Genomic DNA, 25000 nt, shown 5'->3' on the forward strand with positions numbered 1-25000 from the left:
GGATTTAAAGAGCACAACATCATCTGCACAAAATCGAACAGAACATCTTCATGGAGGAGTGGAGCTTATTATGAGAGTAAATGGAGACTCGATGTGGAATGGGATGTTCAAAAAGAAGCACATAGCAAGCTAAAGGTCAGGTGTCCACAAACTTGTGGCCACACGGCGCAGCAAGAAAGACGTGTTTAACTCATTAGACGAGAACGTTCAAATATTCCTTGGAAATAAGGAGCACATCGGGTCTGATAATGCATTCATGTGTTGTAATAATGCATATAAATGCAGTAGTGCGTGTAGCATTGTTCAAAACTGTTACAGGGATTAGGCATGATGCACAAAGTGATGCTTATGGCGCATTATAGCTTCTCAGTGCTCGGGGTATATTACATTATGAACACGATATATGAAGCCTATTCACGAAAAAAAAACATAATGATTCATAAAATAGCTATAAAGCATAATGCATGCCCATAAGGAGTTATAACAATGTGTATTCTTCTTTTACGAAGGCATTACGCTTTCTTCATAGTTTATTACAGATGCGTTATGTGCCCAAAAGTATCGGGACACCAGACTTTTCCAGCCGTATGTGGCACATTTTTAAACTTTTCAGACATTAATAGAGACACACATGTTGTATAGGATGTTTAAACCCTTTTAAAGTTTAAAGCCTTTATAAATGTTCATAAGCAGCTTCTGAAGATGCATTTGGTCATACATAGGTGATAGAACCAACCCTCTCCTGGATATCCTTCATGTCAATGTATTTAGACGTGTGATCCAGAACAGTGGTGAAAACCAGAACACCAGGATGTTGTTTAGAATTAATACTCATCTAGGGTTTTTTTTTTTTTTTTTATGGTTCCAAGCTGAGCGGATCTGAAAGGAGGTCGAGGACCGGCAGGAGCTCGTGAAGCACAGACAAGCCTCCTGAGATGATTCCCGTGAGTGCAGCATCGCATTAAATAAATACGCAGAATAAATTAAAAAAAACTTTTAAAATACATAAATAACTAATGAGTTCATTCTCATATATATATATATATATATATATAAATGTTCTGGAGGATTTAATGATTAACGCATTAACATTATTGGACGGTTCTTTCAATGAGGACGGTAGATATTCATTAAAAAAAATAAAATGTAAAAAAGAATTACAAATTTTTTTATTATAATTTTTTTAATCTGACTGCAATTATGCAGTTTATGCAATATTTTATTTTATTTTATCCCAAAACTGCCTATAAAAGAAAAACATTGTTATATTAATTATTTTATTATTATTATTATTGTTTAATTTATATATATATTTAGAGAATTATATTATATTACATGTGCATTACATATTAAATTTTATTCATTTATTTTATTTTTGGAAATATTCAGGAATAAATATTCACCACTTCAGGAATAAATTCACTTATGAAAATGAACCTGTAGTGAAATTTTCGAGATGATTTTTTTTGATAAATCAACTTGAATAATTAAATAAACTGAACAACTCTTTCCATTCAGACTGGAATCTGCACCTTGTTCTGATCTAAAGCTCCTCTCAGCTCACTGTGAACGTTAGAAGGGTGTAGAACCAGATGTAGATCTATAAGCTGCTAGACGTTCCTCTACCAGGTGATGGTTCAAACCTGTAGATGTCACTATGGCACTGTTCTGTCTGTGCGTTTATCTTTCTTTCACCAAACAACCTTCTGCTGCACGTGGAACACATTTCCTGCACCCTGAATCCTCCGAGATCGTGTTCGGATGAATAATATTTTGCTTGTAAGTCAGATAGGTATGAACGAGCTACAAAACAAACGTTTGCCCTTTTTAGTTCTCAGCATCGGTGACACACACACACACACACACACACACACACACACACACACACGGTTAATTTTCTTCATTAACTCTGATACTCTCCTGAGATTCCACCACTGGACTGGTCAAAATTCCAAAATTCACACACGACTACGCAGTGTGTTGAAGTGTGTGACATGCAATAACATGTCTGTACTCCTCTGATGGATATCTGCCCCTGTAGAACAGAGGCCGCTTGTGACAGTACACACACGTACACACACACACACACACACACACACACACACACACACACACGCACACACACACACACACGCGCACACACACGCACACACTCACACTCACACACACACAAAGTAAAAAGGTTGAAACACACTTAAACACTGACAGATCTGATGGATGGATTATATAAAGGTTTTTACTTCCTCACTACAAAAAGAGCCTCAATCTACTCTTCCACACGCTCCATTCATCAACATCTACCTATTCATATATCAATCAATCAATCAATCAATCAATCAATCAATCAATCAAGCTATCTATCTATCTAGACAGCTTACTGAGCTTGTATAGGATGCTGCTGTAACTCATGCATGTATTAATGTATCAGTATTATATTTGCTTATTTTCTTTATTTTCTAATGTTTTATTTTATTATTTTATTGTATTACTGTATTTTATTCTTTTTTTCCTTCGTTTTTGAATCTGTTTTTCTTTATTCCCTTTTAAGCGCTTGCTTTAGTAATACCCATGTGCACTTATTGGTCATTCTGATTAAACATTCTAAATCTGAGAAAGAAAGAAAGAAAGAAAGAGAGAAAGAAAGAAAGAAAGAAAGAAAGAGAGAAAGAAAGAAAGAAAAAGGATAAAGTTAGAGCAACAGGGAGTTACACAAAGGTAGAAATTCAAGGATAAAAAGATGCTGAGAAAAAAAAAGAGGGGGAGAGTATACAGCAGAGAAAAAGAAATGATATTGACAGAGAGAGAGAGAGAGAGAGAGAGAGAGAGAGAGAGAGAGAGAGAGAGAGAGAGAGAGACTTATTCTGGTTTGTTTTTGGGTGAATTCATACATGGACTTTGACTCATTTATTGTTAACATCTGTTGAGTGTCTCAAAAACATCTATCTATCTATCTATCTATCTATCTATCTATCTATCTATCTATCTATCTATCTATCTATCTATCAGCTAAATAAATAAATAAGAAGCAAACACACATGATATATGCTTGTACACCTGGTGTGATGAGTAGACGGAGTTAAGAGAGGAATAGAAGAGGAGGACTGATAGACCAGATCTCTCCATCCCTGAGAAGTCTAGAGTATATGTGCATTAAGTCCAGGGGCATTTCCAGTCTGGATATAGGACATGAATCTCCACTAGGACTTACCCTGGTCTCCTGTGTCTCATCACGGAGCTGTCAGTGATCTGGTGGCTCCTGGAGAGAAGATCCGCGTGCTGCTCATCGATCACCTCCAGATAGTTCCTGCTGCTCCTCTCCACCTCGCTCGCCTTCTCCTCGAACAGCACCGGGCTGCTCAGTTTATTAAACACAATAGGGTTCATCTTCAGGTTCCACCAGTCCTTCTTCTAGTCCTTTAAATAGAGTCTCTCTCTCTCTCTCTCCTTTTTCTGTTTTGTTCTCCTTCTTTTCTCCTTTTTTCTCTCTGCGTGTCCTGCGGGAGAAGCTCCTACTGAAACACGGCTCTGTTACGCGCAGTCCTGATGGCGGCGATCCTGCGGAGAGAGAGCGCGCACAGGATCAGCTTCAGCCCTCTCTCACACACACACACACACACACACACACACACACACACAGGGATATGTTTCTCTTTTTTAGAGAACCTGTTCCGATTAAGATGAATCAACGCGCAGGCACGCAAACAGTCCTGCCCGCGCTCCGGTGTGTGTGTGTGTGTGTGTGTGTAACAGAGACCTGACCGAACATGTACACACATTACGCACTGAGAGGGGATGTTTAAGCGCGCGCGCGCGCGCGCGCGCACACACACACACACACACACACACACACACACAGGACCCTGAACGTGTCCTTGAGTGTATTATGTTTGGGATCTTGAAGTTTGTTAGGAAGCAACAGAACATGTCTCCTTCCTTCATGAGGAACAACCTCAGGTCCTGAACTGAGAGTGAAGCCTGGAGATCTACTCCACATCTGGAGCTGCATCATGTTCAAAGCGACCGAGAAATTCACCACGAGACAATCAATCAATCAATCAATCAATCAATCAATCAATCAATCAATCAATTCATCAATCAATTCATCAAACTACAAAATAAATACATTGGTTCAATTGGAGGAAACTTGCATTCAGCTTTCAGGGGGATTTTAATACCTCTAAAACACCACCACCAACAACAATAATAAATAATAATAATTATCATTACTATTATTAATATTGAAAAAAAAAACTGAAAAATAATTAATATGCAGAGAAAAATAATTTTTATATAAATAATACTTACAAAAACGGCGCGAGGCCACACAGACATGTAATTAACCAAAAATTTATAATCCACACGTGCAGGAAAATGATTTTTTTTTTTCAATAAAAATAAAAAGAAAATAAAAAGCTGTTAATTTTGGAAAAGAAGGAAAAGATCAAAGCCGCTCGTGTTGAAGTTCAGTCCTGATGAGCAGCACCTGCGCAGCGGCGCGTCCAGGAGAGTGCGCGCGCCGAGGAAATCTGGACGGCAGGTTCCCATTCCACCTCTCCACACCTCCCTCATTCTCTCTCTCTCTTTCTCTCTCTCTTCCCTCCCTCTTTCTCTCTCCCCCTTCCTCTCTCTCTCTCTCTCTCTCCCTCCCTCTCTCTTCAGTCTCTCTCTCTATCTCTCTCCCTCTATTTCTCCCTCCCTCTATCTTCATTTTCCTCTATCCCCCCCTCTCTATTTCTCTCTCCCTCCCTCCTGAGCCCCTGAACATGAATAACGGAGCCGTGTCGTGTTTCTCGGCCCGTGCGCTCGGGCGCCGAACATAAGGCGCATGCGTTATGCCGCATTCACGGCCCCAGTGCAGGAGGTAGATGAGATCAGATAAGATCAGATGAGATCAGATAAGATGCTGAGTGTGATGTGCACTAGAAGTGTGTCCAAGCTCATATACCTGTATCTGTTTTACAGAAGAACATTACCTGGAGATCTTGAAGTTTGTTAGAAAGCTACAGAACATGTCTCCTTCTTTCACGAGGAACAACCTCAGGTCCTGTACTGAGAGTGGAGTCTGGAGATCTAATCCACATCTGAAGCTGCAGCATCATGTTCAAAGCGACCGAGAAATTCACCACGAGACAATCAATCAATCAATCAATCAATCAATCAATCAATCAATCAATCAATTAATCAAACTACAAAATAAATACATTGTTTTAATAAAGGAAATTTTACAAGAAGTTTTTGGTCTGATAAATGGAGGCTTCTTTCTCCACCAAGAGCCTGGATATTCCAACCACTCACTGCTGCTGCTGATGGTTCCACAGGTTCCACAAGAACCATAGGCACTAAATATAAACGTTAATATTTTATAACCTGTGTGAGAAACAAAACCCATCATCCTGTGTACATCAGGATCTGTGTAACTTCTGCTCTTCTGCATTACCACGTCTGCCATTTGACCATGGACAAGTTCACACGTGAATCTTCATGATCCGGGGCGAATCGCAGAAGGTGTTTGACACGCTTCGAAAAGAAGACTTCCAGAACACGTTCCAGGAGAACGCTGGGAGCTCTGTGTTGCTGTGCACCTAAAGTGATGTGAAGGTGATGGTGTCTCGAAACCTTCTCATACCAACCTTTTGATATTCTCCTAAACTTTTTGTTGTTGTTGTTTAGCCGTGTCTTCTCAGTCCAAACAAAAACACACAAAGTTCGGAATTCCTTTTCCTTCTGCGACCGAAGAAAAAAAATCCTGCTGCTGCACCAGGAGCCCTGAAAAGGGCGAACTTTTACTGACTTAACATTTCCAAAGCAGCCATCAATCCAGCAGACGCTCCAAATCCACCCCAAACATCATCACCGCAGCCTGCAATTACTTTCTATTCCAGAACAACACCAAACCGATACAATCCAATTAATTCTATCAACACCATATGTGCTGCTTTATCTGGAGATCAGGCGTGTGGAGGGGGAGAGAGGGAAAAAAAAAAAAGAAAGAAAAAAAAAAAGAAAGAAACTGAAAAACGGGTGATTCTGGAAACCTCTCATTTTCCCGAAATTCCGCCGAGAGCTGATTGGAGAAGCACAGACACGTTTTCCTCCCGTCCCGCGTAATTGGCGTGTTTCACTCCTTTTTTTTTATTTGTGTTTATTTTTGACGATTTAATGAAGAAAACATCAGACGCATGACTCATTTTCTGTCCTGAGTCCAAATCCGAGGAGAAAAAGAGGAGAAAAAAAAGGTAGAGAGACCACTGGACAATGGAGTGTGTGGAGGAACCAGGATGTGTCCTCACCTGACTTTCAGCTCCAGTCTTTCCACTGTGATGGTGGAAGTGTAAACACACACACACACACACACACACACACACACACACACACACACACACACACACACAGTTTATTGAAGAAGGCTACATAGAAATGCCACCCAGATGAGGATGAGGTTCCCTCTTGAGTCTGGTTCCTCTCAAGGTTTCTTGCTTACAGAAGATCTCAGGATGTTTTTCCTTCACCACAGTCACAGACAAACTCACACTTATACAGAACAATTAAATGTATTCTTTCTTTAAAGCTGCATTGAGACGTTCATTGTTAAAAAAATCGCAGTAGAAATAAAAAACGACTGAATCGAATGAATAAACTGAGGTCAAAAGTATTGGGACACCCACTTTTTCACCCACACGTGTTCCTTTCCAAAACCGTCCCCACAAATCCAGAGGACGTCTTTTGTCCCTTCACTTAAACTAGGAGACCGAAACCTGTTCCAGCATGACCATGAAGATCTGCTGGAGTGGAAGATCGCCTGTAGAACATCTTTGGGATGAATGTGAACGCTGACTGCACCCCCAGGCCTCTTTACTTTCTCACCTCCATCGGCACCTGACTTTACCAACACGCTTGTATCTGAATGACTCTCCAAGCAGATCCAGTGGAACATCTTCTCAGATGAGTGGAGCTTATTAGAAGAGTGAATGAGGACTCGATGTGGAATGGGATGCTCACAAAAAAACAACCTTATGTTCGGGTGTCCACAAACATTGGACCATACAGGGAGGGTTTCTGAGACACACACACACACACACACACACACACACACACACACACACACAGTTTACTGCATAGCGAGCCAAGAACGCCGTCTGTACTTCGTGTTCCTCTGAGGTTGTTTTAGAGTTATCTCTAGAAAAACACACGTCTCAGCTCGAGGTGTGTCCGAGCGTCACTTCTGAGCTTGTGTACAAAAGTTTTTCACAATGCCTTTCACTCATCTGTGTGTGTGTGTGTGTGTGTGTGTGTGTGTGTGTGTGTGTGTGAGTGATTAAACCCTGCGTCGTCACTCCCCCTGTTCTCACGCCGGGGTTTTTATGTGAACTCCAGCGTTGGCTTAAAAGCGACAATTAAGTGTTTATGTGAAATAAATAAGGCGCCGTTTTACGGGGACGAGATTTTAAACGGAAAACACACAAGGCCAAGCTGAGAATGCGATTAAACGCCCGGACCTGCATGTAAACTTTAAACAAATCTCTCTTCTGATTGAAAAACCTGAAGCTGGGATTCATTATCGCCAGACTCTCCAGCACTTATACAATCCTACAATCCTCATTCACATGGTGTTATGGAGATGTTTCATCACTATACAGTGTGGTGTCCCTCTAAACTTTCACTGGAGTTAAAGTACAAATGCCTTCAAGTATTCAGTATCCAAAATAGTGATTTATTATAACTATAATGTTCCTGTTATCATTTTAATCACAAGACTCTTTACTTAATCACCTCAGTGTATGTGTAAAGACTCGAATGTGACTCTCAGCACACTGATCTATTAATAGAATGATATTAATGACTCAAACACTGATTGATTTCTATTACAATCATCATGAGTCTGGAGTTTCTTCATCATTTATTCCTCTCTAAATGTTCTGCTTGATGTTGAACTGATGCTGAACTGTATGTTGGTGATCAGTAGATTCACCGAGCGCCGATCAGAACACGTGTAAAACAGAGCGTGCGCTCGATCCTGATTGGTGACTCGCTGCGTGTTTCAGCAGCTACGTTTTTATCCTCATTAATAAAAAGAAACGACTGATTTCACAAAATGTAGTAAAATATTTGACTCTGAAATGTGGTGAAGTTTCAGTAAAAGCAAAAAAGCATCTTAAATCCAGTAACGAATGACATTTACTTCCGCACTGTTCACCACTGTCACTATTACAATCATTTGTTATTTTCAAATATATTTATGCTTAAAGTTGTGTTACTGTTTATTATATTATAGCAGCTATAAACGCCCCTTCTCTCACCTGCCGATATTCATCCCAGTCCACATTTAATCCCCATTTGCTGTTATAATAACCTCCACTCTTTATATTCAATGTGTCTTTCCTTCTACACTGCATGACCAACAGTTTGTGGACACCTGACCCTAAGCTTGCTATTTGCTCTAATAAACTCGGCTCTTCCGGGAAGATGTTCCTCTTGATTTTGTGGAGATTTAGATACAAGGGTGTTAGAGAAAGAAAGGGAAACAGATGTAGGTGAGGAGGCCTGGGGTGCACATAGAGCGCTATAGTAGAAGATCTTCAACTCCTGGAAAGCATACTGTATCTTAATGGAACTGGCTTTTGTGCCCAGGATTGCTAGAAGTTTTTGGTCTCATAGTTCAAGTGAAGCAAAAATTTCATGCCAAAGATATCTGATTCGATTGTGCGCTTTTAACTTTACCCAAAAATAAATAAATAAATAAATAAAATCATGCATGTGGGTGGAAACGGTGGGCGTCCGAATACTTTTGCCCGTTGCGCAGGTCAATTCGGTCATGAGCGTGAATTGAGCGTGAATGAGCTGTTACTATAGAAACCATGACGTTAAACGTTAAAGCTCGGACGTTAGAATTGCTTAGTGCTTTCCGACCAATCAGAACGGAGAAACTGAGATTTCGTTGCCAGATGTGTTACACGATTTCACTCTTTTTTTTCGGACCCAGTATGCATCGTGAGATTAATGCGCTAAATTTAGTTTTTTTCAGTCTCTCCTCACACACACACACACACACGGAGATCAAGTGGGGTCAAAGGGGTGCTCATTTCCCGTAATTACAGCCGTGTCTACAACACTTCTCATTAAAAAAATCACAAACACTCCTTTTCATTGCCACTCGTTTTTCTTTTCTTTCCAGAGCTTTTAATATCGCCTTTGTTTCTGAGGAAGGTTCTCACACCACACCGCACGATTTTAACGCTGATGGCGGGAGAAAAAAAAGGCTTATGGTCTTAAGGCCACAGGGAGATGTGTTAAAATCATTGGTCTTGTCTCACTAAAAAAAAAAACGACACAAAATTAGGACACCATAAAGAGATTTTCTTCTCCTTCTTCCTCGCCTCGTCCTTTTCTTCCATACTCATCCCTTCGTTTTCCCGAACCGTGGCGGAGCTCGCATGTCACGCGTTGTTTCTCTTTCGGCTCGGAGTAATCCGTGCGGATTTGCTTTTCGTGGCTGCGGAGTTACGTGACCTCTAGAAGGCCCGAGTAACCGTTACAGGACAAAAAAAACCCTCCTGCACGGTAGGAACACAGTACGCCAGTGAGTGTGTTTACTTTTCATGATCAATGACATCCTGTAGAGCTGCACATGAGCCTTCCTTGCTGAAATGACAGTGGGTTCTCTCTGGTCCCGAATGCACCGTGCAACCTGTAAAAATAAAAGGGAAAAGTGGAGATAATCCTCGGCACTCAGTCATCCCCGGGTTTTTTCTGCGCTCTCCTCCTGTTGGTGCTGATGAACACATCCCGATGGAAGCTCAACAATAATATGAGTATTGGGCGCGAGCCACAGAGCAGGAGCGAGACGGGGACGGGAAAAGTGTTCCTGTGCGATCTGTAAAGAAGTACCGGGAGTGGAATCCACGCCAAACCCGAATCCGACATACCGCTCTCCTGTCTCAGCCTTACCGTATCAGACGTCTAGACGCCAAGGATCGTCCTATCTCCCGATCCTCACGCCTGATGTCTGAGCCTACGAAAAAGAAGGAACGTAAAAAAAGAGATGTTTTACTCATCCTGGTGTCTGGGAATGACAGAGGTCTGTGTCGTCGGGTGTGAGATTGTGTAGAAATAAGTGCAAGGTTTTCATTTAGGTGTGTGTGTGAGTGAGTGTGTGTGCACATACTGTAGCGCTGTGCTCATAATGTTCATTCGTTAGCGTTTCTATAGCAACAGCTCAAACACATCGGATACCCAAATTGTAAAAAAAAAGAAACGGTGATGTTTCCTGTAAGGAGAGATTGATTTAATAATAATGGAAGGAGTCTCCACTGTTAATGAGAGAGAGAGAGAGAGAGAGAGAGAGAGAGAGAGAGAGAGAGAGAGAGAGAGAACATGGACCCATGACTCCAAACAGGAAGTGAGGCAGGAACGAGAAAAGGAACGATGAAAGAAGCATCGTGTATAAGAGTAATAAAGCAGTGTTGTCTTTAGGATGAGGGGAGAGAGTGAGAGAAAATAGAGAAAAAAAGAAAGAGGAAAAGAGAAAAAAGACAGGGGAGAGAAAGGCAAAGAAGAAAGAGGAGAAAGAGAAAGAGAGAGTGACAGAGAGAGAAAAAAGAGAGAGAGAGGAAGAGAAAGCGTGACAGAGAGAGAGAGAGAGAGAGAGAGAGAGAGAGAGAGAGAGAGAGAGAGAAAAGGTGACAGAGAGAGGGAGAGAACAAAGAGAAATTAAGCGTAAATCAAAGCAAACATTGTGAAAGTGTGCAGATGATTGTGTGTGTGTGTGTGTGTGTGTGTGTGTGTGTGTGTGTGTGTGTGTGTGTGTGTGTGTGTGTGTGTGACGACTGCAGCGGTGCACTATGTTTGAAGTTCTATTAACACACACACTCTCTCTGAGTCTGCTGAAGAAAAGCCACTTCTGTTATTTGGAGCAGATTTTTATAAGCCGTTTTTTGTTTTAATTAAATATTTCAACCATATCGAGGACACACACACACACACACACACACACACACACACACACACACACACACAATCTATTGGGAAAACACAATCTTGTGACAGACAGACAGACAGACAGACAGACAGACAGATAACCCTTAGAATTTGTTCACAATAAAATATAGAAAACATATCACACGTGTAAACTGAGGAAATGCACCATTTTAGGGAAAATAAAAGGTCATTTTGAATTTAATGGCTGTGACACGTTTTTAAAAAGGACAGACAACAAAAGTCTGGAAGAAGTAAGTGTTCAAATGTTTCTCAAACTATTTTTATAACACTGATGAGGTTGATTGACAGCAGGTCAGAAATTAAAGTGTATCTCAGAGAGGCAGAGTCTCTCAGAAGTAAAGATGGGCAGAGTTTCACCAATCTGTAAAAACCAAAACCTGCCTCTCCAATTTGTGGAACAATATAAAAATCTAATTGGGAAGTTGTTGAATGTTACATCATCTACAGTACAGTAGATAATATCATGAGAAGATTGTGAGAATCTGGAGAAATCTCTGTGATTTTCAAGCCCTCAGGGGGCACTGCATTGAAATGATACACGTCCGGGTGCTGAACTGGACCTTCTGCACTCCAGACATTTCACAAATTGAAGATATTTATCAGACGTTTTTTGGATGCAGGAGCATAAAATTTTTCCTCCACTTGAACTAGGAGACCAAAACCTATTCTGGCATGACTATGCACAGGGATCTTCATGAAGATCTGCTTTACATGGGTTGGAGTGGAAGATCTTCTTCTGTAAAGCTTCAATTCAATGTAATTTGTAGGGCACTTTTAACGAGGGACAAAACAAAGCAGCTTTACAGAAAGCATATCGATTATGAATATAACATTTAAACGGATAAATCAGTCCATAAGTTTGTCTCTAATGAGCAAACCAGTGGTGACTGTGGAAAGAAAAATCTCCCTGAGTTGATGAAGAAGAAACCTTAGGAGGAACCAGACTCAGAACGGAACTCATCATCATCTGGGTGACACGGAATGTCCATTCATTACAGTTCCATCATTGTTGAGGTTATCAGCTGTTCAAAGATGGACGCTTGGTTAAAAGAGCTTTCTTGAAATCTACACTGTTCTAGCAAAGAACAATCTTTATTTTTTTTATTGCAATTTTTGGCAACGACAGCGATAATTCGAAACAAACAAATAGAAACAAGGGAGGAAATGGAGGAAAGCACATCACACAAGTCATACACCTGAAGCCCTTATTTATATTTCTTGACGTAAAGAAAACTGCTTGTGGTACATTCAGATGCTAAAACGAGGATAAATCACAGAATTTCACATTAATCATTTTACATAATAGGAAAGTGAAAAGTTTGAAGCAACATCTGACACCACATTTTCAGACTTATGTTCAGTAGAAAAGAGTTGCAGGACAACCTGAAAGCAGTTACATAAAGAACAGCAACCAATGAACTGTTTTCTCCATTACTTCATCTGATACACACAGAAGTGGTAGCTCAGTGCTTCAGATTGATATTTTATATCAAATGGTTGTGAGTACAAGTCCCAGACTGGCACTGCAGGGCCCTTGAGAAAGGCCCTCAACCCTGAACTACTCGGTTGTATAAATGACATCACAGTAAGTCACGTTGTAATGTCACACTAAAGTCCACTGAAATTCACATTTAGACAAAATCAGTGTTTATAAACCAATACTTTCTGGTAAGACGAAATAAAAATAGAACTTTTTGGTAATAATATTGCAGTCCAGCATGTTTGGAGAAAGAAAAAGGGGGTTTGTGCGAGCGCTGCAGACGGCGAGCAGACGAACCGTCGTGCTAACGTTCCCGGTCGCGATGACTAAAACATGCCCACACACTCCACTCAACATCTCATAAATTCCTGTTCTTCAGTCAAACATGCTACATTTGTTTGATGATGGTAGTTAGGCATGTCCTTCCAGTCACTAACCTCAAAACACTGTGAAGCAAAAAGAGAGACAGAAAGAACAAACGAGAGCGCTCGAGAAAGACAGAGAGCAGCACTCAAGACCAGACGAGACCGGACCAGACTAGACGAGGGAGGAATATAACATCTGTACTGACTGTTTTGAAAGCGTCTGATTTATTGTACAGTCAGAATCGTATCCACTGGAAATGATTTGCAATGATTTACTTTTGGATCCGCGCTGCCGTGAACAGGCGAGGAAACGAAAACACTATTGTAACCTTTGCTAGGTTCAAACAGGGCCATTTCCTTCACCCGACTCAAAAACATCCATGGAAAGACCTTAAAGCTGAAACATGGCATCCCACAAGGGTCGGTTTTAGGCCCCGATGATGTTCTGATTATAGACGTGCCCTTTAAGAACATAATGCTAGCTTTCGGTTCTATGCTAATAACACGCAATTATCCTTATCAGTTTGGCTTTATTGGGCAGCACTGCTATGCCAGACGTGTTAAACGTGTAAAACATCGGGATGGCTAGAAACGTATATCTCCTTAGTTTGCACACAGAAATGCTGATGTCTGGTTTGAAGTCTTGCCCCAGTGGAGCTGCTGATTGTAGCCTGTAAAACTAAAAGCTACAGTTAGAAACATTTAAATGCTGCTCTGTTATTTAACCAATTGAGTGGTGGTTTGTTTCCAAGACATTTGATGTGAATGTGTGCGTGCGTGCGTGTGTGTGTGTGTGTGCGTGTGTGGATCAGTTATAACAGTGTTGTAGCTGTATAATTGGAAAAACAATGTAAATAAGTGGTTGGTTATTGGGAACAGTGGTGATCAGTGATTAGTTGTAAATCTGTTTTTTACATCATGTTCTTGGGAACATATTGGACATGGGATAAAAAGACACAATGTACATTAGGATCAGTGATGAACAATAACATTTCTATAACATTATCATAGCATTTAAACAACATTTCCAAACATTTTAAACATTTTCTTCAATATTATCTTCGAAAGCAGAAGCAAAAGTGTGTATGTGCTGCCTGAGCTGCTTATGTGTCTTACACTGTGTAAACAAGGCATGTGAGCCAGGAAGAGAGAAAGTGTGTGTGTGTGTGTGTGTGTGTGTGTGTGTGTGTGTGTGTGTGTGTGTGCGTGTGTGTGTGTGCGTGTGTGTGTGTGTGTGGGGCAGATATGGAGAGAGAGGTACACACAAAGAGAGACAAGAGACATGGGGGAGAGATAAAAAGACAAAGCTATGAACGACAGAGAGAGAGATGACAGACAGACAGACAGACAGACAGACAGACAGAGAGAGAGAGAGAGAGAGAGAGAGAGAGAGAGAGAGAGAGAGAGAGAGAGAGAGAGAGAGAGAGAGAGAGAGAGAGAGATGAGAAACATTGTTGGAGAGAGACTCAGACAGACAGAAAGAGACAAGGGGGAGTGAGACAGAGGGGGAAAAACAGAGAACAAGAGAACCAGAGACAGGGAGAGAGAAGAAGACAGAGACAGAGAGAAAAAAGAGAAACCAATAGAAAAAGACAGAGATACAAATGGAAAGACAGACAGAGAGAAATAAAACCTTTGAGAAATGAACATTAACAATGTAACATGTAGACACAGAAAAATACACACAATTTCCACTTAGACACTGTAATCAATCACGGAGGATATTTTTCTGTAAACACGAGACTCGAACCACATCCAGATGTTCAGTGATGTCACACAGATGTGCTGATGTATTTTAACTCTGTGGCACTTTCTGTCATCCGCACACAGGAACAACATGAGCGGAGGTGTTCTGAGGTACATCCATGTGTGTGTGTGTGTGTGTGTGTGTGTGTGTGTTTCACACTGGATAATGATCACAGGACTGAAGAGATGTTCGTTTTTCATTTAATCGTGAAAAGACAGAACAATGTTTCCATGATTTGGTCGGATTTACACTCCAGTCACGCTCTTGCAGGTGTTCGTGCTCTTTACCCGAACCTGTTCTTCTCATTGGCCAGCGCCAGGCGCCGGATGTTCGCCACGCAGCTGGCCGCCGCCTCCTGCAGCACCTCGTCTGAAGATCCCATCATGCCGATCAGGAGCTGCGACACAAACACAACGTACGTCAATGTGCTGCTGAATTCTGGACTCTGATTGGCTGAGTCGTTTTTTTAGAACACGCCTAATACGTGTATTCTTGTTTCCTAACGTTTCTATAGTAACAACTAAGTAACCATTGTTGGGTAGATGCCCCGTAAACACTTTTTTTTATTACATCTCCAGTAGCAGTCAGTGTTTTACAGACAGAACATTGTTTAGGATGTGCTTGTATCAACGTTTTGGGTACGATTTAAACTGAAGCACGCTGCAGTGTTTCTTAGCTATACGTGTGTGTGTGTGTGTGTGTGTGTGTGTGTGTGTGTGTGTGTGTGTGCGCGTGCTATACAAGAGTCTAATTATATTCTAAACAAGCACATTACACGCTCAGTGAACGTGTCGAAAGGCTTTGACCTTTTATTTTGGGACTTTGTGCGATATATAATTTATAGTTACAAAAAAAATAAATAAATCGCTTCGCTTTCAACGCTATAAAATATAAAAGGGGAAAACGTTGGCTAGCAGTTTGCCATGCGGTGGCTGGTGGCTAGCAGGAGATATGTGAAGGTCGTGATGAGTATTTTACGACGTTACACATCTTATCGTGATCTTATATCCGCCTGCCGGCCGCGTTAACATCCAGGTTTCCTCCGAAAGCCCGAGTCGATCGTGTCTTTCCATTTTGGCGTGGTTATAAGCCGTTAGCGTTTGATCGCTCCTCTCCACACCCGGCCCGCTAAACTCCAAAAGAGACCACTTTCCGGAACAGTCTGGCTACGTAAAAACAACACATTAAAAGCTTGTGCTTTTTACTGCGCAGAAACGGTTACTTTTTATACTGTCGGATGATGTGAATGTTGGCGGGGACGAGAGGCTGCCAATGCCGCACTGCGGCGACACGACACGGCACGGTATAATATACTCGTCTCTCGTTCTTGTTTGCATGCGCGGCGAGGAGAGACGTGCTAGCGAGATCTAAATAAACACGCATTAGTGAAAAAAACTACGCTGCCACCACAGACCCTTTATAAACTCGTCCTCTGTACAGCCCCACGTTCATACGTTCAGGATGCAGAAACTTAAGAATCTCAAAAACATTTTCAGAAACTCAGTCTTCCTATCAACCCTTCCATTCATTCGATCAATCCCATCAGTATATCCATCCATCTTATTGGTCTATCGCAACCATCCATCAATCCATCCATCCACTCTTATTGGTCTATCCCATCCATCCATCCATCCATCCAATTGGTCTATCCCATCCATCTATCCATCCATCCATCCATCCATCCATCTTATTGGTCTATTCCATCCATACATCCATCCATCTTATTGGTCTATCCCATCCATCTATCTATCCATCCATCCATTCATCCTTCCAACCATCTATCCAGCCATCTTTTTGGTCTATCCCATCCATCCAACCATCCATCCATCCATCCAATTGAATCATATCCATGCATCCTACTCTAGCCAAATTATCCTACTCTATCATCCAATCCCATCCATCAATCAATCCATCCATCCAACCATCTATCACACCCATCCCATCAACTCATTCCATCCCATCAACTTGTTTCATCCCATCCTACTAGCCATCCATTCATCCATCCTTTTGAATCATATCCATCCAAATCCCAACAATTCCAAAAATCCTTCCATCCATCTGAATCATATATATCCATCTAGTCAAATCATCCTAATCTATCATTCAATCCCAAAAATTGTCCATCCATCCACTTGTCCACCCATCCCTCCATCCACCCATCCTAATCATATTCATCCATCTAGCCAAATCATTATATTCTATCATCCAATCCCAACAATCCCATCCATCCATAAATCCATTCATCCCTCATAATAAATGATATCCATCCATCTTGTGAAATCCCTTTAAACGCATGCGGTCCTGCACCCAAATAATTAATTCAATTACGCTATCTGTGAAATCCATCCCACCATTCATACCATCCTATCCTACAGCTCCATCCATTCTATTCATCCCATACATGGTATAATCCCTCACACTCATGACCAAGTAGGAATTAAATTCTGGCTTGTCTTTTTTGCCTGAAACAAAATGTTAGCGTGTGGATCAACACACAAATGACTTCCACATAGAGATGTTCCATAGCCGAGTTTCCGTAAGAGCTGATTGGAACCGACATGGCCGTATCAGGAGGCCTTGACTTGCTCATTAAAGCAGTCATTCTGCAGCTCTCTGGTTGATTGTGTGTGGGTTCGGCAGGGATTCAGCAGCTCCATGTGTTTCTGTGTATGTAATTGAGTGCTTCTGTGCTCCGTGTTATCTTTGTGTTCGCGTCACGTGCGTGAGGGCGAGGCCTGGGTTTGAACCCTGACTCCTTTTCCGTGTTGGACACGCGTTCGTCGGGCGGCAGCGCGCATTCGTGCGGTCGACGCGGGGCCAAGCCGGAGACATTCCCAGAATTCCCTGCTGCAAAGATAAACAGTGGAAGGGAAAACATCAGAAGCGAAGGCAAATCTTCTATCTTGTGCTCCCTGAGTCCTGGGTTTAATCAAGAGAAAATAATAGACTTGAACCGGGAACTTTATTTAGATATACTAGCGCCGGCCTCCGGAACGCCAGATCAAGTATAAAGTAGCACTGAGAGCGTGTCGGAGAGGCATTCAGACGTGAACACACGAGGCTGGAGGGACGCGCCGACCAGCTCAGACAGGCTCCTTTTGTGAAAGGTTGGAGGATGCCAGCCCCTGCGTGCCAGCGTTCAGAGCGTGTTATTCAGACGGAGCCAAACGGGGGGCTCCCTCTCTGGGTCGCTGTGCTTGTCTTCAGAACGCACAAACACCTCGGATGATTTTTATCTCCTACATCTCCTCTTCCTTGCGTTCGCTAAATCTGGCTGAAAGATTCGGCGAACGCCGTGCACGTTTTCCCAAGTCCTGTGCAAACATGTGTACACACTCACACCCACACACACAGTCATGCATGGAGGTGTCACGGTGTTAAGTGCTAGGGTGGTACGCTGCTGTTTCCTGAGGTGAGGCGCTTGAAAGTGCTCTAAAGCCCAAAGCTGAGGTACACCTGAGAGCCATTAGGGCAACTTGAGCCCTCATCACTCTGTACAAGGCTTCAGTCAACACCGTTAAACCCCCTTCTCCATTCCATACCCTCCCTCTCTCCCTTTCCCCTCTCTCTCTCCCCTCTTTCCTCTTTCCTCTCTTCTCCTCCTGCTCTCTCTGCTATTTTTAACTCCCTTCACGGGTGCAGGTTGGGCTATATTTTTACTACAAAAACATTTGCAGGAACCTAGTGAATATTCTCCTATTCAAAAACCTTTTTAACCCGAGAACTTGTTTCTGGAACACTAAAAGTTTAGGTCAGGTTCCTCTCCAAGAACTCCTACAGGAAGAAGATTTTCAGGAACTTACAAGACCAAAAAGTGGTGGGAGGGGCTAACTCTATCTCCCTTGTCAATCACAGTGGTGCTAATCAGTTATGGGCATCTGTGATATATATATAATATATAATATAGGGTATGGGTGGGATTTGGCAGGTAAAACGTTTCATGGACCCTAGAAGACATCTATGACACACCACTAATCACCACTAGGTGTGTGATCTTCAGAATTTGTTAGCTACACATATTAACAGGCGAAAACAGATATCCTACATAACATCTGGCGTACGGTTGCAAAGGGACAATTTCTGGTAAATTTCCAGAAACTTTCCATGGGAACTTCATATCGGGAATTTTGGATGTTGGAAACTTACCGGGAATTTATGGTAATCTATTATGAATTTATATAAACTGTATCATATACAAACAAACAGTTTGTTTGGTCAGAAGCTGAAATGCATTCAAACGAATACAGACTTTGAAAAAAATTACTATTTTTAAGGAACCTCAGGAACAGGATGATCTCCTGAAACATGAAGCACACGTGGACGCACACCTGAGAAGCTCGGCATTCCACATTCGTCTCAGTGGGAGTGAGGGAGGATAGTGAACAGCCCGAGTGTGTGCTGGTGTGTCATCTGTTCTTCATAATCCATCAGCCTGAACCTGCTCTCCACTCAGCATGACTAAGAGAAACAGCACAGAACCTAAAACATGCCTCGTGCTTTACATCGTGGCTCTGTGTGTCTGGCCATCTCTCTCTCTATCTCTCTCTCTTGCGCTCTCTCTCTTTCTCTCTCTCTCTCTCTCTCTCTCTTCTCTCTCTCTCTCTCTTTCTCTCTCTCTCTCTCTCTCTCGCTCATACCCAAGTCTGTTTTGAGTTCCAGGCATGAACATGACAGTGAAAACAAACAGGCTCGGAAAAACAGAAGCAGCCTCAGTGTTCAGAAGTTCGCATGGCAGCGTCCGTCGTCTGCAATCTTTTTCTCATTTATTCTTTCAATCCGCCACAAAATACACAGCAGAACACAGGATCTGGCAACCGGCACTGCTGAAATCCCCTCACATGAAAATGCCTGAAAATTACCATCTGCGTTTTGTAATTTGCTTTCATTCAATTCACAAAAAAAGAAAGACAGACAGAAAGACAGACAGAAAGAAACAAATCTTTGCTACTTTTTTACAAAACAGTAAATGAAGCTGTCTCTGAGAATTTATGGCTTTAGCAAATAATCTGCAGCACCACAGTAGCAACAGGCACTAAAGAAGAAGAGAAAGAAAGAAAGAAAGAAAGAAAGAAAGAAAGAAAGAAAGAAAGAAAGAAAGAAAGAAAGAAAGAAAGAAAGATACACAGTTCTGCATCTGAATAAAGACTAGAATCTGAGTGCGGTTTTATAACATGTAGTTTGAAGTTTACAGCTTGTAAAAATGTCAGAAATATCTTTGACCCTCTGTCCTGCCTGGAGCTTCCTCAGACAAGCCCAGAACTTCCCCCATATAGTCCAAAACTTCATCTGTCCTGCAGAAGGCTTTCTTCTATAACCCCAACCCTGAAGCTAAGTACATCTTCATGGAGTTTGATTCCCCCAAACTATGGCTTAATCCTTTGGCCTTTCTCCACCTGGCCTGAGGTTTCTTCCCTCTGTCCTGAGACTTCCTCCCTACATGCTTTCAGACATCCTTCCAACATGAGGATTAAGATGTCTAATGTAGTGCTTTCTCTTTCTGGTCAGGGGTTTCATCTGAATGACCTTGGGCTTCCTCTGTCCAACTTTAGGCTTATTGCAGCTCTCCAGCATGGGGCTTGTGCTGCCTATTCCAGGACTCCTTGCAGCCAACCTGCGGCATCTCCTGACCAGCCCTGCATTTGAGCTGTCAATGCCAGAACACGTGCTGAACCTGAGGCTTCTCCTCTCTAACATGTGACCTGAACTGTCAATGATATGGCTTTTAGTGCCAACCTTCTGCTTTTATTGTCCATCATGGGGCTTGAAATGTCGATTCTGGTGCTTTTATTGCTCAACCTGTGGCTTAAATTGTCCATTTCAGGGCTTTTAGTGCCCAACCTGGGGCTTAGACTGCCTATTCCAGGGCTTCCATGCCCAACCTGGGGCTTTTCCTGTGTAACATGGCGTTCGGACTGCCAATACACAGGCTTCCTGTCCTTATACTGTAAGTTGATATGACTTTTAGACCTTCTCCTAACCACTGTGTTTTTATTGTGTACAAATTGTGCCTTCAGCACTGACCATAGTTCTGAAAAATCACTCTAATTACAGTTGGCAAAAAAATAAAAAAAAACGCAAAGCGCAAATAAAAAACTCTTTGACAAAAAAGTCTGCTTTTGAACATAAAGACGCTCGTTAAAATATAATACTGGGCTGAACCGATCGCTTGAGGTCCTTTCATATTTTTCTGAAATATACTAATAAATATTTGGTTGAAACAAATAGTGTAGAAAAATCCTGTAGGAGGGCCGTATTTGTCGCTTGTAAAGCCGGTGAGGACAGAAGCAACGCTCAGACTGGTCTCTAATGGCTTTTCCAGGGTCAAATACTTTCTTCTCAATGCTTAATTTCCCCTGCTCCGGCATAGGGGACTGGGTTCTAGACCATTAACACCAGCCAGCAAGAAAGCTCGAGTCTGAATACAAGTCTCAGACAGAACACAGTTAGCAGCCAGAGAGAGGGAGAAAGAGACAGAAAACGAGACAGAGAGAGAGAGAGAGAGAGAGAGAGAGAGAGATTATTATGACTTTAAGCTGCTACATGTTCTTAGCGAAAGCTCCGAGGTTTGAAATACGGCTACAATAATATCAGGAGGCAGTCTTGAGTTTTACACCCCTTCATAAATTAGACTGGAGCGCAGACATCGTTCCCTGATAAACGCTCTCCAAACTCATTTACAACGTTTGGAAATATTGTTTTAACACGTTTTTCTGCCACGCTGAAACATATATCACGAGTAAAATGCAGCCAAGTGGACTTGCCCTCCCTTCAGCTCCAGGGTAATGTGTCCTCGGGGTGAGCCAGGTATACTGGAGGTGAAGACAAATGGAACTTAATGTGTGTGTGGCGTCTGTGAAGAGGGATAATGGGTGTGTGTAATAAGTGTAGCTCCTGATAACAGTGCAGTAGTGGTGTGAAACCTACTGTATTTGCACGTCGCACCTAAACTAAATAAATGCAGAGATGAATGAAAAAAAATCTTGCAAAAAAAATAATAAACGGAGCTTCCTGACTTTTGGACTGTATTCCTTCGGAACAGCCGACGTTGAGCTCGGTCTTTAATTACGGGCCGTGTTAAACCGCAGCAGCACATCAGCCTGGAGCTTGGCATTAAAGCAAAAAGGAACATGGGGCAAAAAAAAAAAAAAAAAAAGCAACTTGGCTGCAACGCCGCGACCGCGTTCATAATTTATCCTCCTGCTCTTATTGGGCGAGTGTTTACCACTCTGTGTTTGCAAACACTTTTCTCATGTGAAAATATTTAACAGTGGAAATGCTGAATGTGGGTGAAGTTAGACATCTGCTAGCAGACAGTGTAACGCCAGTGACGCTGTATCTCTATCAGTGTTTGAACCCAAATTGGGCGTGGTCTATTAAAAAAGATAAATATAAAACGCTGGAAGAACGTCGGAATTAGAAATGTCAGCATGGTTACTCATCAAAAGGTCGGTGGTTCAAGCCCCAGGATCAGCAAGCTGTTAAGCCCCTGAGCAAGGCCCTTAACCCTTCCGTCCTCCAGGGGCGCTGTATCATGGCAGACCCTGAGCTCTGACCCTGGCTTCCAAACATCGCTGGGATATGTGAAGAAAGAATTTTACTGTGCTGTAGTACAAAGCTTCATTTCTGACAGTTCCTCAACCTCAAGTACATCGCTGGAGTTCACAGTTGGAGATGTACGCAATAGTGGTTTTGGTTCCCAAAATATAAACAAACGAGTAGCCTCACTTTAAACCACCGTGACCATGAGGTCCTAAGCATGCTCCAGTTGCACCAAACAGCACTACATAACGCTGTCTTTTTCACACTGAACGAGCTTCTCTTCAGGAGACACCCTTTTCCAGAGCTACTTATACTTATCCCATTTGTACTGTACACTGTGCAGTTGAGGGGTTAGGGTGTTGCCAGGATTTGAACTCAAACTCTTCTGATCTGAAGTCCACAGAAGTTAACCACAGAGCTACCACTTCCTCCTCTGGCATCTGGAACCCAGTCCAAGATGTCAAAAACACAAAACATCTGTAAAATGTTTCTCCTGCATGGAGCTTCTTCTAACCAATCCAGGTTTTTTCATCATCTTGCTTGGGAATTACATGCTTAGGACTTCTTAGGCTTGCATAGGGCTTCATCTTAGGGCTGTTACTTTGCTCATTAATCATACTGTTCACATTAACTCGTAGCCTTTGTCCAGTGAGCTTCAGATCAGCGTCCCGTGAGATCCAAGCCCTGATGCACACCTTCAGCCTCAACCAGATGACCTTCTAACAAGCTCCTGCAGCAGTGTTCATGTAAATCTCCGTCGCTGTTCACAGAAGCACCCAGTGACCCTACACTATATAATACTCCACAATCCACCAGGTTTATTTATTGACTTCTGCGCTGCTCTGCACATGGGTCAACACTTCCTTCTACTATACTTATACCATACGATATTACACTGTATATTTTGTTCTGTATATTTATAGGCGTTGGAGCGGTTTGGGACAGTGGTCAGGGTTCTGAGCTGCTGAGAGGAACATTCTGGGCTCATGTCCCAGGATCTTTCAACCTCAGCTGTTCAGCTCTGAGCTCTGATTATATCCTGTATCGTCTGCGAGTCAATCGAGATAAATAGTGCAGCACTTTATATTCTGATGCCATTTCTAGTCATAGTTCTAGATTTCTGGTCCTAGATTATAAAAAAAATGATACAGTAGCTAATTTGCTTTAAACAAAAAAAACTCCGGTCCTCCAGTCCAGGAAAAGTCACAGATTTGATTATCTAGTTCTGGAATAGCGGAAAAAATCATTTCAATAATTAGCGTCAATGGTTTTGAATTTCGCCCAAAATGACCTCTAAATCATCATGGAAAATGCAATAATTTGTTATTTTTTTAAAGTCCTAAATATATAATTTTTTTATTAGTCTGTTAGCCTAGAAATAATCGTTGCACTATAAAAAAATTTATTTCCCCAGAAAAGAAAATTCCTCAGGGTTCTGCTGGTCCTGGAAAATAATCGCCAATATTTATTTCATTTGATAAATAAAAAAAACAGTAATTTATTTATTTATTTATTTAGTTGTATTAATTAAGATTTTACACATTTTTAAATGGAACTTATTTTACATATATATTTATATTATATAGTTTATTAATAATAAAGGAGTACGCGTCTAATAATAAAAAAAGCATTTTTGTTTATTCATATTATATCACAGTTTTTAATTATTAAATAATTATTTAATTATGTTAATAAATGAAAGAATGGACAATAATGTAATTAAGAAGAAAGATGCTGAGGAATATTTTTTTTCCATAAAATAAAAAAATATGTAATATTTACATAAAATTGCATTTAATGTCTAATTTGTGTTACATAAATAATAATAATATAATTCTAGAAATTTCTGATTATTATTGATTATATTATGATAATAATTTTTTAAAACAGCATTTTTAAATAGTAACTAAAAAAATGGTGAAATGTAACTATATTACAAAGTGTTTGTTTCCCAGCATAAAAAAACCCATGTGTTACCGACTATTTGCTATAACTTTCCACTAAGCTTTCACACACTCTGGCATACAGAAACCCCGTGCCAGGTTTTTCCCTGCAGTTCCTATAAACGGTCTGCATGTTTGTACGTGACGGACGGAATATTACACGCTTAAAAGCCTCGTATTAATATTATACAACATCTAGACATGGCATGTAGCGGTCACTCAGAGTTTAAGCGTCCTTCATGCTTTCTGAGGACCGGAGCTGGACCTCAGAAAGCGTCCAAGGGTCCACGGTGTTTCTCTTAGCAACCGTCGCCCTGGGTGACGGTGTTTGCGTGCTCTTCTGCCCTGGCATCCCGCAAGCATTTGGACTGGTGGGGAAAAGCGACACTCAGCACACACACACACTCAGCACACACACACACACACACACACACACACACAGAGTGCTGTTTGCTCAGCCCCATTCCCATGACGGTTTGAAAACGCGCTTCCGCTGCACGAGAAAGAAAACGAGGCCTTGTTCTCGCTGCCATCGCTGCTCCGCAAGGCCTCGGAAAACAGTCTTTAAATTTATTAGGGATGTTTTCACACGTCTTTAAAAAAAAAAAAGAAGAAGAAGAAGAACAACAGAGAAAAGAGGAGGCTGGGATAGTTCACCACTGAGGCCCAGGCTGGAAATATCTGTGTGTGTGTGTGTGTGTGTGTTTGTGTTTGTGTGTGAGTGTGTGGGTGTGTTTGTGTGCTAAGTGTTTGTGTGGGTGTGTGCGCATGTGGGTGTGTGTTTGTGTGGGTGTGTGTTTGTGTTTATGTGGGTGTGTGGGTGCGTGTTTGTGTAAAAGCCACACAGCAGCTACGCTTCAGTAAAATATGCTGGTTTAAATAAATAAATAAATAAATAAAAACTCCAGCAATATAAGATGATGCTCATCCA

General features: G+C 41.7%; 2 protein-coding genes across 8 annotated transcripts in view; both read right to left on the bottom strand.

Moving 5' to 3' along the window:
- mkxa (mohawk homeobox a) overlaps positions 1 to 6077 on the bottom strand; it is a 42939-nt gene extending 36862 nt beyond the window's left edge. For 2 of the 4 annotated variants that reach the window (XM_046853310.1, XM_046853306.1), the window contains exons 1-2: positions 4306 to 4552; positions 3209 to 3555 (exon numbers count right to left, since the gene is read on the bottom strand). In XM_046853310.1, the coding sequence (XP_046709266.1) occupies positions 3209 to 3384 (176 nt within the window). In that variant the 5' untranslated portion in view covers positions 3385 to 3555; positions 4306 to 4552. Of the gene's footprint in view, positions 1 to 3208; positions 3556 to 4305; positions 4553 to 4973; positions 5128 to 5630 lie in introns of those variants that run through there. The other 2 variants (XM_046853308.1, XM_046853309.1) reach the window with 2 other exon arrangements.
- Positions 6078 to 14398: 8321 nt separating this feature from the next.
- The window catches only part of odad2 (outer dynein arm docking complex subunit 2), a 68782-nt gene continuing 58180 nt past the window's right edge, over positions 14399 to 25000 (bottom strand). For 3 of the 4 annotated variants that reach the window (XM_046853057.1, XM_046853054.1, XM_046853055.1), the window contains exon 11: positions 14403 to 14984. In XM_046853057.1, the coding sequence (XP_046709013.1) occupies positions 14871 to 14984 (114 nt within the window). In that variant the 3' untranslated portion in view covers positions 14403 to 14870. Of the gene's footprint in view, positions 14985 to 25000 lie in introns of all 4 variants that reach the window. The other variant, XM_046853053.1, reaches the window with a different exon arrangement.

Source organism: Silurus meridionalis, chromosome 7, assembly GCF_014805685.1.
Source record: "Silurus meridionalis isolate SWU-2019-XX chromosome 7, ASM1480568v1, whole genome shotgun sequence".
Classification (NCBI taxonomy): Eukaryota; Metazoa; Chordata; class Actinopteri; order Siluriformes; family Siluridae; genus Silurus; species Silurus meridionalis.